The sequence below is a fragment of the Antrostomus carolinensis genome, unplaced genomic scaffold (genome assembly GCF_000700745.2).
Source record: "Antrostomus carolinensis isolate BGI_N321 unplaced genomic scaffold, ASM70074v2 scaffold37064, whole genome shotgun sequence".
NCBI classification, from domain to species: Eukaryota; Metazoa; Chordata; class Aves; order Caprimulgiformes; family Caprimulgidae; genus Antrostomus; species Antrostomus carolinensis.
In genome coordinates this window covers 10,103-26,980 of record NW_010312040.1, presented here as the reverse complement: position 1 = coordinate 26,980, position 16,878 = coordinate 10,103, and the positions used below count along the sequence as shown (strand labels likewise).

At 38.5% G+C, this 16,878-nt stretch overlaps 1 protein-coding gene across 1 annotated transcript in view; it reads right to left on the bottom strand.

Annotated features, from left to right (window-relative positions):
• The window catches only part of PLXNB2 (plexin B2), a gene marked incomplete at its 3' end in the record, with an annotated part of 35,805 nt that overhangs the window by 13,546 nt on the left and 5,381 nt on the right, over nt 1-16,878 (bottom strand). Inside the window, exons 2-13 of the mRNA XM_029084733.1 lie at nt 15,173-15,331; nt 14,360-14,527; nt 12,634-12,742; nt 10,686-10,913; nt 10,036-10,212; nt 9,434-9,573; nt 8,267-8,367; nt 5,917-6,146; nt 4,719-4,900; nt 3,892-3,958; nt 3,633-3,779; nt 199-355 (exon numbers count right to left, since the gene is read on the bottom strand). Coding sequence (XP_028940566.1) covers nt 199-355; nt 3,633-3,779; nt 3,892-3,958; nt 4,719-4,900; nt 5,917-6,146; nt 8,267-8,367; nt 9,434-9,573; nt 10,036-10,212; nt 10,686-10,913; nt 12,634-12,742; nt 14,360-14,527; nt 15,173-15,331 — 1,865 coding nt within the window. The remainder of the gene's footprint in view (nt 1-198; nt 356-3,632; nt 3,780-3,891; nt 3,959-4,718; nt 4,901-5,916; nt 6,147-8,266; nt 8,368-9,433; nt 9,574-10,035; nt 10,213-10,685; nt 10,914-12,633; nt 12,743-14,359; nt 14,528-15,172; nt 15,332-16,878) is intronic.

Below are 16,878 nucleotides of genomic sequence, written 5' to 3'. Positions count from 1 at the left end.
AGAATTCTGTAAGAAAGCATTAATTTTTAATCCACATTAAGATTGCTGCAAAACGCTGTACTTTTGCATCCATCTGAACACAAATTAAATTATTTCTTTTTTTAAACCAATGTGTTGCTTTTATTGACATTTCCAGGGGAAACACAAAAACATGTAACATGTCACCTGCTCAATACAGTATCACAAGTAGCTACCTACCAAGAACTACACTCTCAGCTTTTGGCCACTGAGAACACGGCAGATTTCGATAGACTTGGTCTATTATCTTTTCCTTTACTTGTGATATAGTATCACAGTTCAGCACTTTCACAGGTATGGAATCGATTCCTCCATCTTGTACATATACATTTACTGTCTGTAAGAAAAAAAAGAATGTGCATGGTCATTAAGCCAAATCAGTGCTGAACTACCTCTGAATCTGTTTTTCTGGGTGATTTAAATGCAAACAGTATCTAAAATTCACTGTGCAATGATAATTGCACAGCAGCACATATTTGCGATGAGAGTATGGATTATTTGAGGGATCCTTCACTGTTACGCAGGCAACCAGCTATCATAAATTCCAGATAATTCCTCCCACTATGACAAAACAGAAAAGGTACAGAATAGATTTACTTATGTCTAACATGCTACTATTGTTGAGTCTTGGGGATTTATTAAAGAGGGACACACAAGAACAAAGCAGCTGGACTGCTGACTAGTTACATGGTTCTCATACAGCCTGATAACCTCGAACATAGAAAAGCACAGGTAATGCAGTACCCAAACTTCACGGTTTCCCAATAATCATCTGAGCTGCACTTCACTGAACTTGTAGAATACTGTGTGCTTTTGCCTTCCTTTACACTGTTTTCATGGCTGTGGTTTAACTTCTCAAGTTGAGTGGACTAGGTCTGTACATACGGTGATTTAAAACAGCTCAAATGATGAGCAGGAACTTGTTCAGCTCCTGCAACTTTACCTTCTGTGACCAGCTGTTCATTAGAGATATATATATATATAAAATAGATAAAAATATACACATGTGCACACACACATTTATGTATAAAAGCCATTTATATAATCTTTGTGTGTTTGAAGACTTCATTTACTGCTTACTGTTGTCACGGTAACTCCCACAGCTCCAGGAAATATACTTAAGTAGTTTATGCTAGTTCTAAAATATTACTGTTTTCTGATAGTATTGACATAGGTTTTTTAAATTAAAGATAATTTATTGAAATCCTATAATTTGCTAAATCTAGAGTGATTTTTTTAAAAAATAGCTTTGCTATAAAAGTGTCAGTTTTAATACAGACAAAAGCAAATAAGAAAATGATGGCCAGGAAACCTCCCCAGAAGGAAAAAGCCCCATCAAAACCAAATAGATGTTATGGAAAGCCTCTGTCTTTCACTAGCTGAATCAGTACAACAGCTCAGAGCTCTCATGGATCTTTTGCCAGTCAGTTAGCTTTGGAGGCCAGGCACATCCAAAGCATTACAGCTTTCAGATACATATGGTCCTGCCAACCATGATGCCTGAATTTATCATCTCAAATCTCAGAAATAAACTTGCGTGGCTGGTATTTTTAAACAGTGAAGAAAAGCTATGCCATACGGCAGTCAAATTAAACATGATTGCACTGTCCCTTGACACAACTCTCAAACTAATAATGAGATTTCACCTTCCTTTTCCTATTAGCTTTATGGTAATTTGACATGATTTTGCTGCTGGTTCAGTATGCAGCATGTCAGCATAACCAGTGATGCAAAACAGATTCATCTTTTCAATAAGAACAATTAGAGAGCAGACAACTGTTCTATATCATATTTTCCCATCATGTCTCACTTTCAGGCAGAAGTGAACTTTTTATAGCAATAGTAACCCCCTTAATAATCTTTCATCATACGTATATACACACACACACACACACACACATATATCTCATCATCTTCTATGCATGCACACACATAAAATCTTTGTTTGATGGGAAATCCACAAATCTGGACCAAATACTGGTACTGTACCATTTTATAATGTTTAATATGTAGCTAGTATGCTTGTTGTGCCCACATCTGATTGCATACAGAGGTTTTCTGCTTTCACACTGCATTCATTTTGCTTAATTGCATGCATTGACTTTTTTATGAAAAGAAACAGACTGAATAAAGAATTATTGCCATTAAGTCTTACACAGTGTACTGTGCAAGTAAATTTTGTTCTCCATACACAAGAGAAAATAGAACCAGCATTGCCAGTCAGTGTGGTTTCTATGGGTGGCATTTTCAGCTCAGATATGAAGATGACAACTCAAATAATCCCCAAAATATCAACTGAACTTAAAACATTTCTTCTTGCCCAGCACACCCTTTTCCTTCAGGCAGTGTAGGTCACAGTCTAGTGATTCTGTGAGTGAAAGTCCTACAGCAATCTCCTCATATCAGTCCTCCCATCAGCACCCCTTTAGAATATACAAAATGGTGATTTATTTATATATATATATATTTTTTTTTAACCAGGACTTAATAAAGCATTTTATTAAGTTTCTCTTTTCACACTGCAAATATGTCGCTGCATCTTTCGCAGCTGGAGACAACCACAAATGGTTCCTAACATGTCAATAAAAGAGAAATCAGAGAGGGGAAAAAAACCTCCTGTGTTGGTCTCTGAAGGACAGTCTGTGCATCTTTGATATTCATTACCTTGTATCCTGAAGAAAACCAGCAAGACTGTCAGAAAGAGTAAAACCAGAATTTACGCTCCCTAAACAGCTGAAGGTTTAAAGCCTTAAAGAGGCTGCTTCAGGTTTTTAAAAAGACAGTGAACCGGTGTGCTGGAGTCTGGTTGAAAAAGTGGTGGAAATTTGTGTGGGTGAACAGAATGTAAGTCAAAGCAGAATTCAGTACATAAGAGCACTGGACTGTGGCACTGGTGATCAGATTCATGGAGTGGTGGAGCTCAGATGGGGAATACCTGGGCAAGGATGTCTGCTTGAAGCATCTAACACAGGTCTCCAGAACTGCCTGTAGAGGCAGCTTCCCCTCATCACTATAGGGAATTACTTCCCCAGGTGGAAATAAACCCCTTTCAACGCCAGCTGGGCTTGCCCATGTTCAGGGGTGTTTGACTCACACAGGAACAAGTACAGAGGTTCAAAAAGTGTTTTAGAGATTGCAGAGCCATCTCACAGGACTGTAGAGGAGCTCATCCTGGTATACAAATAAAATTATCTCTAAAATGACGTTTGATGTGCTGATGAGCAGGAATCACAAGGGAGAAAGACAACCTGAAGTTCAAGCATAATGTTAGTCCAGTAACTCTGCAAAATCAATTGCCAGTTTATTTAGATGGGAAAAGGGAAGGAGTCAAACCCCCTGACCACTGTTCAGACAGGCTTTGAAAATTATGAAAAGGATTTACTGAAATGGATTCCACAGTGGCAGGACTTGGATTTAAGGCTTAGAAGATACTTTATAATTCTATTTTTCTGCTTGGAGACTTGCTGCTGTCAAACTATTGACAATCCTGCCCGTGATCAGAATTTCTATGCAGATCATAGTAGTTCAGGAAAGTATGTACAGACTTAACACTACAGGACTTAATTTTAAAACAAAAAAATGATTTTATAATATATTAATCATGCTCCACTTACCAGCTGTGTATACTCTACATCATCTCCCAGTAAGCCTGTGTCATTCAGCGTATACTTGGCTTTCTTTAGAACAGCATCCACTGGGCCTTTTTCTACCTGGTGTTTGATAGCCTTGAACAATTTATAAAGGGGTTCCCCAGCATTGTCCTGTTTAGAGGAAAGGAAATTAAATAAAGCAAAGACAAAGGATATACTCAGTACAGCGTGTTTAAGTATTATTGATAAAAAAACCCCACAAGCAACAGACTTCAACTCTTACCTTGAGGTACTGATACAAACAAATAGACATCCAGTTAGACAACATTCTCTCAACAACTGTTTCAGATCTGGAAAAAAAAACCCAACCCGAGTATGGTTAAGGGTACTTAATGACAAAGTTTGAAAGAAAAACATTGCTTGCTTTTTATATGCTTAACTGCATGCACTCTCCTAATGCAATGATTTGCCTGTACAGTCTTGAGAGCATGTACTTGCTTTAGGATAAGTGCTTTGTATTGCTCATCATTCCTGGGTACCTTCAGCTCATTACTGAAAAGCACACATCCTATATGTAAACTCTTAAATTGGGTCTACACGGTAAGAGCTAAAAAATTAACCCATTTGTGCAGTTACTGGGAAACAACCTACAGATTACAAAGCTACAACATCCACCGAGCAAGGTCTATTGTAATTTATTTGGTATAACAACAGGCTTAAAAACACTAGAGCAAGCCCTCATTGAATTCATAATGCAAGCCGATTAGCATGCTCATTACTGAGATGATGTGTGGTATAAACGCTAAATCGTTTGCAATAAAATTAGATTAAAAACTAAATGAAGTGTTTGGCATTGTATTTTGAAGTAAGGTAGATGTTTCAGTAATCTTGATGCAGATTCCACGCTACAGTATTTGAATAAGGAAATCTTTCCAGCAGACTTTCCTGTGCCTTCCACAGCTATGACTGGTGAGCTTGTCTTCCTAATATGCTTGGGCCAGGCTATTTCTGACTTTCACAGATAGTTGGCATTTTAATACAGTCACATTGCAAAATAAACACATTTACAGAAAACCAGAGAACTACAGAAAATATGTCAATCATTCAAACCTTCTTAGCATCAGCTTTGGATTTTTGGCCACAACATACTGCTCCATCAGTTCCAAGAACAGCGTCCTCATGATGTCAGTATAATATTCTAGTTTTCCATGTAAAGCAACTGTCAGTAAAGATGCAAAATACACTTTAGCTCGAGCAGAGAACTCCCTTTGGTTTTCCAGTGTGTGAATAAACTGAAAGAGAAAACAAATGTAAAATCAAGTCAGATTACAGTTTTCTGAAGAACCTCAACATTTGTCTGCACTAAGAAAACAAGCAATATTATTTTAATATTAATCTCCTATGCACAGAATGGACAAGTTTTCAGAAGTTTGGAAAAACTACTTAGAGGAAAATGTTACTTATAAATTGCTTTTAGATACACACACAATGTACTTGACTAACCCAAGGAATGATTACATACTTTAACTGAAGCCTTATCTAAAAAGGATGCTTTAATTAAATGGAAAAAAAAAAAGAAAAAAAAAAGATGTTCTGTGAGAATTTTTTAAAAGAGAAAATCAACTCCCCTCTCCCCCAAATTCCCAGTCCTTTCACATCAAATTACAAAGACACTAATCTAAGTACATCTGGGAACGCGCTCTTGTCTGCCATAAACTATAATGCTACCATTAACTAGCTCAGCACTGGAGCCTCATTTTGAAAAGGAGAAAAAGTTAGAAGCTAAATCTATATTTAGGTGTTTGACAATCAGCCTCAGGTTTTGAGAGTGAGCAATTAGAAGTCTCTTCAGAGCTGCTGTGAGCACTCATCAATCTTGATGAACGGGACACTTGAGGAGCCTCTGCCTCTCTGGGACAGCTATCAAGCAGATGGCTGCCTGCAGGTGACTCCTGTGATGAACCAGGATGGAATCAGCATTCTCTGATCACATTTCTTAAAAGGCTAAAATAAACTTGTAACAGCATGTTTTATGGCAGATTAGGTAGTATTTGTTTTCCTACAGCCATTGCAATGTTGACTAACTCCATACTACATGACCTGGCACAGAAATAACATCTTGCCTCTCCACCCCACCAGGAAGCTCTGGCTGTGATTCTACTGATGTGCAGCAGTTACTGTGGAATCAGAACTGTATGAAAATTACTTATTTTTAATAATTTTGGTTCAGTTGTGCTTGCAAACCTACTATCTTGCATACACAGGTATGCCTACCTAAGAGACAAGGTGAATCTACTTCAGTACTCACATTAATGAGAAATGATTTGGAATTGAGGAGGTTGGAGAACTGGTTCAAAGCCTGCTCCACAGTCTGCCGCCTGGCCTCAGGAATATCCAGCTTCCCTGTAATCATCACGTCTTTCTCTCCGTCTTTGGAGGGCAAGAAGAAGACTCTGTCCGTGTAGGTTTTATAGTCCAGTACTGGAATTCCAGCTTCATTGATATCATTTGTCTGATCCTCCATCTCTATCATTAGATCTGGAATATGCAAGACAGTTTAAAAGTTCATTTTAAAAAAGCTTGCAGCTTTTTTAGGCAACACAATCTCTTTAGGTGCCTTGTAATGGAGAAAAAGCAACTCAACACCAAAAACTCTATTTCATCTCACATTGTCTCTTGCTATTTTTACCAATTATCCTGTTAACTATGACCACAGCTAATTGGTGACATGAGGATAACTGCCCTTAGCACAGATTATTTCCTTGTTGCCGCCTATCCAAAAAAACGACCTTAATGGACATCTGGGTGATATATATGAATGTAGGATTGTAGCACAGAGCCAAAAAAGACACTGCAATATTGGTTGTTTTCTTTTTTAAAAGGTTTAAAGTGTAAAGCATGCTAATTTAATTGTAAGAAAGGGGATGGCAGGAAGGAAGAGGGTTAAATGGTTCATTGAAATTGACAGAAACATTTCTGTGGGACTCAAAAGCTCTGAAGTTCTTAAAAGGGACAAAAATTAGGGAATCATCCTTTGGAGCAGCTATTCTAGCTGAAGGCTTTCCAATTACTCAATATTGCTGATTGACTAGAATATAATATTAATTAATATAGTGACTTATTGTCTCAGCAATTTTATTGCTCTTATTCATTCATTTACCTCTTCAGTTTAAGCATTCAGCAAAGCTGAGGGAGAAAGCATCTTGTGGTTTCCAGCATTGTGGTATTTGTACTTCCTCCCTGATGTCCCTTTCCTTGGCTATCTTTGGTTCCATGTGTTTTAGACTCTCTGCACTTTGTGCTGTTGACATTACAGTTCCATAGTATGGATCCAGAATGTGTTTTGACTTCAGTGTTTCAATTTATCATCAGCCCAAGTGGATGCAGTTTAGGAACTGGATCACCCCTTGGATAGATGTGCATTCTGCTTCCCCAGTGTTTGTGTTTGGTGGAGCAAAGAGGAAACCTCCAACCCAACATGCAGCAGGAGATTCAGCAAGAGAAGGCACCTTCTCCTTTCAGAAACAAGTATGAAGTTCCATGGGAGAGGTGGTGAGAGGGAGGGCTGTTAACCCTGATTGATCCTCTCACAGTTCAAACCAAAGTTTGAAATGAAGCCCCATTTGAGAATAGTTCTTGATTCAAACATTTGCTTCTGGTTGGTGTCCAGAACCCAGAAGGAGTTGGTTTTCCAGAGAAAGCAAGCTGGTACAAGAAAGCCAGAAATGCCAGAAAAACAAGACTGGGAGAGGCTTCCAGCATGGATGAAATCTTTGAGACACCCTGAGCTTCTTAAGTTAATTTCAAACTCTAACCTGAAATTGCTGTTTAATTAAATCCTGCTTTTCAGCCAGTGTCAATATGAAATAATCTATTTCTCTTCAGAAATAAAACGTGGGGGCTTTTTTAGTAGAGATTATTTCAACATGACACAATAGCAAGTATAATTCAGATAATGAGGTGACATTTCATGGTAATCATTTAGGCCAATATTTGCAATGTTTGCACTCAGATGCCTAATTTAAGCACTGCAATGAGTAGTTCGACATACAGAAATGCTGAGCCTTCACACCTCCTGCTGCCTTTCCTGGGATGATGCCTCTACACTTACACAGAACAACTAGTTAGCGCCTCAAATCAAGCTTAATGTTTTCCCATGATAAACAGAGAAAAATGCTGTTTCTTTCCTGTGAGCTTGCCAAATTATCCCTTTGTATGCTGTTTGCTGCAAATAAATTTTGCAGCTCTGAAAACAGTTTTTAATGTGCATATTTGGCACATACAGCCATTGTGCTAAATACTAAGTGCATGGTTAGTCACTATGAAACATTCTTTCCTCTGTATCAATGGCCACTCACACTAATGGCTATAAGTAACCCCAGTCAACTAGTGTCTATTTCCCATTGCTAACTCTGTGCTTCCTTTAGACTAGAAGGATCAATTTCCTTTAATAACTTCAGCTCCCTATTTTATTTTATTTATGACTTTCATATATAATAGCAAAATATCTGCTGTATGTCAATGTTAGTAATCAAGACTACTAAGATCTACTAATTAGTTGTTCCCAGAAGATAGTTTTATCAAGTTTTATCATCATTGCTCCAGCCCATCTTCTGATTGCTCAAGAAGACCCACAGGAGAGCAAATATCTGTCATACCTGTGAACTCCTTCTTGCACCGGTCTCTGACACTCTCCTCCAGTCCTTCAAGTTGTGATTTAATTTTTTCGTACTCTCGTTCTGCTTGTTGGCTCTTGCGTCTTTATGGAATAGAGGTAAGATTTTTAAAAAGTTACAAACTGCAAAAGTAAATAATTTGCAACAGCTCTGAGTGGGAAGCCAAAGGACTGGAGGACATTTTCCTGGTTTTTATTTCTTTTTAAACACTGGCAGCAGAAAGACAATGGAAGAGGAGAACGGCAACAGTGGACCAAGTCTTCATTCTGCGTATATCAATCTGGCACTATCATGGGCCTGCTGCTTCAAAACACACTTGGCACAGCGATTTTAAATCCAATAAGCAGTAGCTACCAATGCTTTCAATCACATTTAAGTACAGAAACTCAATTTGTAGGTACTGAACAAAGATTGCTTGCAACTTGTCCTGTGCTGGCTCTGAGCCACCCAGGAGTGTGCCTGGGACTGAACTGAGAAGGTTGCAGGAGGTCCATGAGAACATCAGTACTGTACAGTACATACTTCAGCTTTGCTTTGGCTATATTCATACACCCCGTAAGAGTGAAATCCACTCCTTCCTGAGGGACACTATGAAGCCCTCATTACTAACCTCAAAACTGGGCTAAGTAGGTCTTAAGTGAAATACTGATATTGTTCTGGCCCTTTGTGAAGCATGAATTTCATCATTAATCATGAAATTTGTGTGTGGGTAACACTTATCTCAGCTGGAAAAGCCAAAATGACCCTTTAGCCAAATCCATCCAGCTCAGATCAACAGTGCTGACTGAGACAGCATAAATGCTGATGGATATGTATACAGAATAAGTTATCTCCTTCATAAGACACATTTTAGCTGCCATTTCAAGAATGTACACGTGCAACTTAGTCTGCAATTGTGCGCTTGACAAGCCTGGGACCAATTGTTGTGCTTATGTATAAAGGACAGACTGGGTTGACTGACAGCAAGGAATTTGGTGTGTGTGAGAGGAATAAATTGGTGCTCATACATATTTCCAGCTGTAACTGTCTTTCTTAGTTCTGCAGCTCATAAAAAAAGATGAAGATGATTTTTGTAGACTGAGCTGAAAACAATCAGGCAGTACCTTGAAAGCTTTAGGAAAGCAAACCCACCCAATTAAAGGAACTTACCTGTAACAGATGATAGAAAAGACGATTATTGCTATCATAGGAATAAGTACCAGTGGCAAAATAAGATTCAGTGGGACGTCACTCACACGTGTATCATATTCCACCCTTCCAAGGATCCATTCCCGGAGTCCAAATTTCACCTAATTAGATAAGAACAGACATATGTTTCAAAAAGTGTAAATGGACAGTGGTTCACTTCTCAGTTGCGCTCTAAATTCTTTGTAAGTCTCACTAAGTGAATTTCCAGCTCAAACTGCCAAACAAAGGAAACATTTCTGAATATTTTATGCTGAATTTAGGTCACCAGCACTTTGTTCTATGAAGTAATTTTGTTTTGCTTAGCAGAGGAAGAAAAATCCCCAGCCTGTCTAGCTACAATTTTACATTCCTATGTAATGAAGGTAGAAGGCATTTGGCAGCTTGGGACCACTCTTCATGTGTGATGTCTTCTTGACAGAAGGCAGAAGCTGGAGGAAGAAAGAACTGCAAGGATTTTCTTCACAGTACTATAATAACTTTGGAGAACAAATTACTTCAATTAAGAAGCACTGTATCAGTGTCACTTACACATGATATTAAATTCTATTGAAAAGGTAACCTACAATAAATTCAGGAAGGTTATTAATGGTATCTCTCTTCTGTCGTTTCTTTGGTTGAGGCTGTACTTCTGGTGGCTCACAATATAAGTCCGTTTCAGTTAGTGTTTTTATGTTGCAAGGTTCATCACCCACAAAAGCCTGGGCCTCATCTATCGTCATGGCTTTGTTCAGGTTACTGCCCTAGACAGAAAATACAAAGCTAAGTCAGCATCACAAAGACTTGGGAGACAAGAAGTCCTGAATCACAACTTTCCATTTGGATCATTTTTAGCAGCAGATGTGATTTGCACTGCAGTGTACAGAAGAGCAGAGTGGTTGGGAATTAGGCAATTCCCCTCCTCTACTTCCTGGTACGAGAAGAGATGTCCCCTGCAGTCCTTGGGAGCTCTATGGCAGAGGGCATTTCCAAATACCAGGCTCAGCAGGAGGGGGCATCCCCAGGAAAGTATGGATAAAAAGATAGGAACTATCTCTGAGAAAGGGAGTGGGGAGGAAAGGGGAGCTGAGAATGTTCATCATCTAGCCCAGGTAAGGGACTACCAAGCATTTTGGGTATGGTACCAAACAGCTGTTAAGGGTTCAAGAAAGGAAGGAAAAATTCCATTCATGTTTCAAGGACAAAATGAGCAACCATCATCTCTCAACAAGTTTACCTTTGCGTTAATAAGCTTGTTGACTTGTTTTTTGATGCCATCTGTGAAGTTTTCAAAGGTTGGGTCTGCAACATAGGCAAAGGAGTGGCTCTCATTTTTTACAACCAAATGATAATGATCCATTAGAATAATAGTGGTAATGTTATAGTTTTCTGGGTCTTCCAGTATTGGTGGGGAAGAAAAAACCACTGTAGTTTCATTGAGTCTTGTAACAAGTTTTCCATCAAACTGTAAAAAACAAGACAAGAACATGCATGTTTTAGAATTCGACTCACTCCTGTACATAATGGTTGATAACTTTAGATTGTAGAAATAAAACCACTGGATTTCTATCCTCTCCACACAGCAGAAATAATATAGTATGAGGTATTTTCCAAAAAGAAAATGAAAAAAAATTGTTAATGGGAATAAATTGTTGATTCATTTCTAGCATCTGCCTGCAGAAAAAGCTCAGGCTACAGATCAGTTTCCATTGCCTCCAAATTCTGTGGCTCTTGACCACACTGGCCTGGTATCATTAAATTGCTGAAAGATTAAGAGGTTAACATAGCAGCTTTAATCCAGATCATCTTCTGTATCATTAAGTGACTAAGGCAGATTACACTGTAAAATACCTCAATGAAATTCAATACAATTACTAAGTGAAATTTTGGAATAAAATTTACTAATTGTCAATCAACTATGCAAAGTAACAACTCAGTTAACCTGTCCTCCATCCCCAATAATACAAATGTTTTTATCCTAGAAACTCCTTCAGTCATTCTGTAACATCAGCCACAGCCAACAATACTAACAAGAATCCTCAACATTTCTTCTATCACAACCTCAGTTTCTCACTTTGAGAAATACCATTTGACAGCTTCTTCTCCACATTTCTGATATTGCCATATAAGTGGAAGCAAAACACAAGATTAGAAAAGTTTCTAGTCTTAACCAAGAATGTGTGCTGTATTTAATGCCGACTTAAGCTAATGTGCTGAGAAGATGCTGAGCAAACATAAGAAGGGAGGTAAGAAATGTTGATAAACACTGTCAAGAATGCTGAATAGACTTTAAGATTGTCCTGGGAGTTAAGGTTATCAAGATAATTACATCTTCCAATTTATAGCCTAAGAAACGTAAGCAGTTTTCCTCTTAAAATTTTTTAAGGATAGGGTTATGATGGACTCAAATCCAGCTGGCTTTGGCATACTCTGAAAGTTGAATCATGCATATAATAAAAACATGCACATTACCAACTCTACATGGATCACAAGACAGTCTTAAATTGAAGAGCCAGCCTTAGAAAAAGCCTTACAATGTTCTTACTGGAAGATCACTTTTAAGTCCTCAATCATTTAATTAAGTTGTGATCTTCATTAAAATTTAGAGTGGGAAACTGAGACTATCAGTAATGTCAGTTCTTCTTAACATGAGATGCAAGGGGTTTTTTAACGTTATTTTTCACAACTTTTTGTGAACATGCTATAGGTGGAATATGCATGAAGCAAGCAAGAAAAGAAGACTCGGTTCATTGAGGTGTGAGAAAATAAAAGGCACTGACTGTGCAAAGCTGAGTACTCAGCATTGTCTGGATTCAGGTCCTGTTTCAGGCAAATCTCTAAAGTTTGCAGGGGGAGAAGAAGGAGAAAGATAAAGAAAAAATAAACACTTTCAAATTCTGAAACACACCCACTTTACCACTTGAAGCTTAATTCTTCCATCCTTATTCGTACTGAATGAAAATAATTTTAAAGCAAAAGATTGCAAAGTACAAATGCATGTAAGTCAAGATGGTAGGAGTAGGTTCTTCTTTCACAGAAACCCTGAACAGACCCAGAAATCTGTTCAAATCATATTCCATTCCAAGCCCAGTGAAGTCCAGTAGGCAAACTTAAAAGCATTTTTTGAACAGATTATATGTTATGCATCCAGTGTGATTCCTTTGGGGGAAAAGAAAGAAAATTACCCTTTTAAGATTTGTTCTCCCTGCTTCTGGACGCTCTGCATATACCACCAACGAGAAACTCTGGATGAGCTCAAAACCGGTTCCAGTTACTGTAATATTTCTCCCTCCACTGAAAGGCAGAATTAAAAAAGAAGTCAAGCCATTGGCAAACTACCACAGCTATAGAATGTTTTATCCTGCACTGCTACTACTTCCACTGAAAACAGCTATATAATACCAATATGACAATTAGATATCCTACAAAAGGGACTTCTGTTAAAGCTATCAATGACCATAGCATTTAAAAGCAGCAATGTCAACTTCAAACTCATTTTAAAACAGCAGAATAAAAAAGTACAAATTGCTTTGTCAGTATTTGTGGCTTTTCATTGATGCCTTTCTGTGCTTTACTTCTCCAATGGTTTTGTTAAAATCACTCCACCTACCACATGCACAGAGACAAAGGTGAGAGTGTATTTTCTATGGGTCTGTAGGGACTTGGCTTCTCTATTCCCTTTCCTTTGCAACACGTTGTTTAAAAAATAATGCATTCGCATAAGAAGAAGAATGCATGCAAGTTGCCAGGGGGAATTTAAGTCATTGAAGTAACATAGATTTAGAGGGACAGCAATCCTCAAAGCAATCCATTAAAGTAAGCTTCAGTTTATACAGAGGAAAAAAAAAAGTCTTTTATATCCCCTAGGGTAAATCACTACTGATCTACCAGAAAAATCCTCCAGGCCCCAAAACCACCCAAACCAAAAATCAAAATCAGATATTAAAAACAAATGCTATTTTACATAAGTGACCACTTAATATTCAAGGAAGCAGGTAACAATTTCTCCAAGAGAAGCCACGGCCAATTTTATTTTAATGTCCTATTTGTAAGGTCATGATTTTACACTTCTTTTTACTGAAAGAAAGTGGAAACAACATGATCTCTCTCTGCCAACTGTACCTCTCTAAGCAGAAAGACCAGAATATTAGGGAACAGCAGACACTAACTTGAATCAAGGTCACAAGTTTGTCCCTGTATCAGTCACAGAATGACTTTCAAAACCAGAGGTATACTACAAGGACTTTTATACAGATGATTTGCCATATTGCTACAAATATAAGAGTGGCATGTATTTCTTTGTTTTCACAACTAGTACTAGGTGATCTTTTTCCCAGAAGGAACAGCTATCAGATGTGGTGTTAGTGAGTACCACCATAAAGAGAGCATACCTTTTAAAAGCATTCTTGAACCCTGATCTAGATTTCCTAAAATGATACGTTTTTTCCTCATGAGACAAAGAGGTGAGAAGCCATAACTTTCCTCTGTTTCCAGCATACTTATTAAAAGCTGAATGGAAGAACTGTTAGAAAGCTTTTCATTAGAAACCTTTTATATAGGTTATCCTTATAGGATAACAATTTGCAAGTAACACAAAGATCATGTTGTCTGACATCATGCTGAAATGCTCCAAATCTCTTTCTTTGAGACATTTTAATTTAAAAGGAACTCATTATCTCTTCTGGTTCCAAGATTTATGTTTGAAGTTGGGATCAAAGTTTGGAGGTAAACGGAATACTTTCAAACATCAGCTGCAGTTAAGAAAGATCACAAACACTGTGTATCTAAATGTATGCATGGCTAGAGTAAAGGAGTTTTTATTTCAAACAGTTCCATATGTATATAGGTTTATTATGTATTACACATATTTTAACCCAATTCTAAATGAAGTTATGACAAACATGTCGTTACCTGCTGAAGCTATTTACTGGCAGGAACTTGGTGACAGTAGGATTTTCACTGTATGAAAACAGCTGTGGTACACTAACTGTTGTGCCCCCATAGTCCATTGTGACTGGAACATCTTCAACCTTGCTATTAGGTCCTGTGATGCAAACAATCTCATCTCCAAATTCAGTGCTAGATTGGAGAAGAAAAAGAAGAGGAAACATCTTCAGTTACAAACATTATGGTGATTTGTATTCTTTACTGTAGTACCTCAGAAGCAAGAAAAACAGGGCTCTATTTTTGCTAGGCACTGAGTATTTACGAGAGGAGACAACACTTTCTTCAGATCACTTAGAGTCTTTAAAAAAATGTAGGATATGAAAAGGAATAGTGTACAAACACAAGAACAATGCAATGTCAGCACACTTCATGTCATCCCTTTTTTGGGGGAAGAGAAAGGCAGCAATTAATAAAAGGAAAAAGAAATGAGAGAAACAAGCCAAGGGGCACTGGAAGATTAAAATTTTATATGGAACCACTGAGGAGATGCTGAGTGAATGATGATGGGTGGGTTTGGAATAGCCAGTCAAGCCAAGAAAGCCAAAACTGGAAAAATCTTTGGATAGCTGAGTTCTCCCACTTTGGTTGTTTTTACAGCTGCTTCTTCCAGATGGAGCCTTTGAGTGAGTTTCTGTGTGAACATAACGTGCAGAGCTCCATTGCATGGGATGAGTCACAAAGAGATAGACAATGGATTTGTTTAATTTCCAGAGGCCCGAAAAGGTCGGTGCTTTGTTAGGGTACAACTCTGTATTGTTAGTTACTCAGGGTACGTACACATTGCAAGGCTGGCTACCAACTGAAACTTGAACATCCTTCTTGGAACCAGTGGCCAGGTTTGTACCAGTGATGGTAAGTGTGGTTCCACCCGCTTGTGGACCACTTTCAGGTCTTATTTGAGAAGGATGAGGTTCCTGCAAAGAGGAAATGATCAAACTAATTAAGAAAATTAAAATAAAATTTACACCAGTATTCACTGGTATAATAGCTAATAGAAGTTTAACATTACTACCTGAAAAACAGTACAATTAAAATAATGACGGACAATTCTTTTAAAATAACACATAACCTTTCATTATTCATGCTCAAGGAAGAAGTGACAGATGATGTGAATGTACTTATATTTTTTCCATACTGTATTTTTTGATGCTTTATATGAATTTCAACTCCCTATTTACAAAATGTAGAATTAGCTGCCATTAAGTTTATGAGAGCTTCCTGTTGGATTTGCTGTTTTCATACTTGTTTTAAGATTTCTCTCTTCCTTATGGCTGAGTCTGCTTTCACCTGTCCTTACCCTTTCCTACATTCTGCGTCAGCTACAGGAGAGACAGAGCAAGCTTTTCAAAACTTGAACAGAAAGAATATTAAGATTTCCTTTATCTTGTAAGGCTGCTAATTGCAGTAAAATTCTTATCCTATTCTTAAGCAATGAGCTTGCAAAGAAAGAGAATCAGAAAAAAACCTAAACTCTTCTTTATGCACCTAGAACCTTGGAGCAGATTTCTGAAAACTGTTACGAAATTTGCTAGATATTTAAATTTCTCAAATAAGTTCCCTCCTTTTGTTCTCAATTCAGTCCTTGTTTCCATGATTGTATTCCGGGAGCTATGACAAATACTGTAAATTAACAGTGAGGGCTTTTCACGAACACAGTGATTTAATTACTTCATCCCTAAGTAGTCCCTGCTTCCAGCTGAGAAAAGCATCCTTATTCAGGGCAACAGTGAAGCTGCTGAATCAAGAGGATGACCGACACTGTGCAAGCTGCAGGAGATGGGCTACCAGCCGGCTCCAGGCGAGCAGGGCCTGCTGACCCCACGGCCTGGCCGTGCCTGCAGCCACGCCACCGCCCTCGCCGGGGCGGCAGCCGCCCCCACGCAGCCAGCGGCCACATGCGCCGTGCACTGATGGGCTGCCGGGTCTGGGCACGTGGCAGCGGCGTTGCTACGATGGACCTGCATCTGCTAGAGCATATCCGATCAGCGGCTTAAGGAGGCCTTTTCTGATGGGTAACTGTGCTTCTTCATCCATATTCAAACACAAGCTTTCCTTAAATGAGTCAAATAGGCAATAAGCTTGTTTTCCAGTCTCATATGTATTTGAAATGACATCTGCTCTCCTCCTCCTCTTGCATAATCTCGCTAAATTGGTTGGCTGATAATAAAGTCCAGGCTTGGGGCTATTCTGGATGAAGCATATGCAAATAAAGGAAAGGCAAAGAAGTTTTAAAACTTCCCTTGCTGCTGAGGGTTTCCCTGATCACAATCACATTGCACTGATCTCCCACTCTAAGGAGGAGAAGCCCTGCTCAGAAACAGAGAGCAACGAGACCACACCTTACTAGTCATGCAGCAAAAACCTTTTGCCAGCGTCATTTCCCTCAGGCACAGGCTGCCCTCTCTGTGTCAGCTTACAGCTACAAAACCAAGGGCCCATGAAGGGCAGGGAGGAGGGGGACTGACGTACCGCAGTTCGGTTCA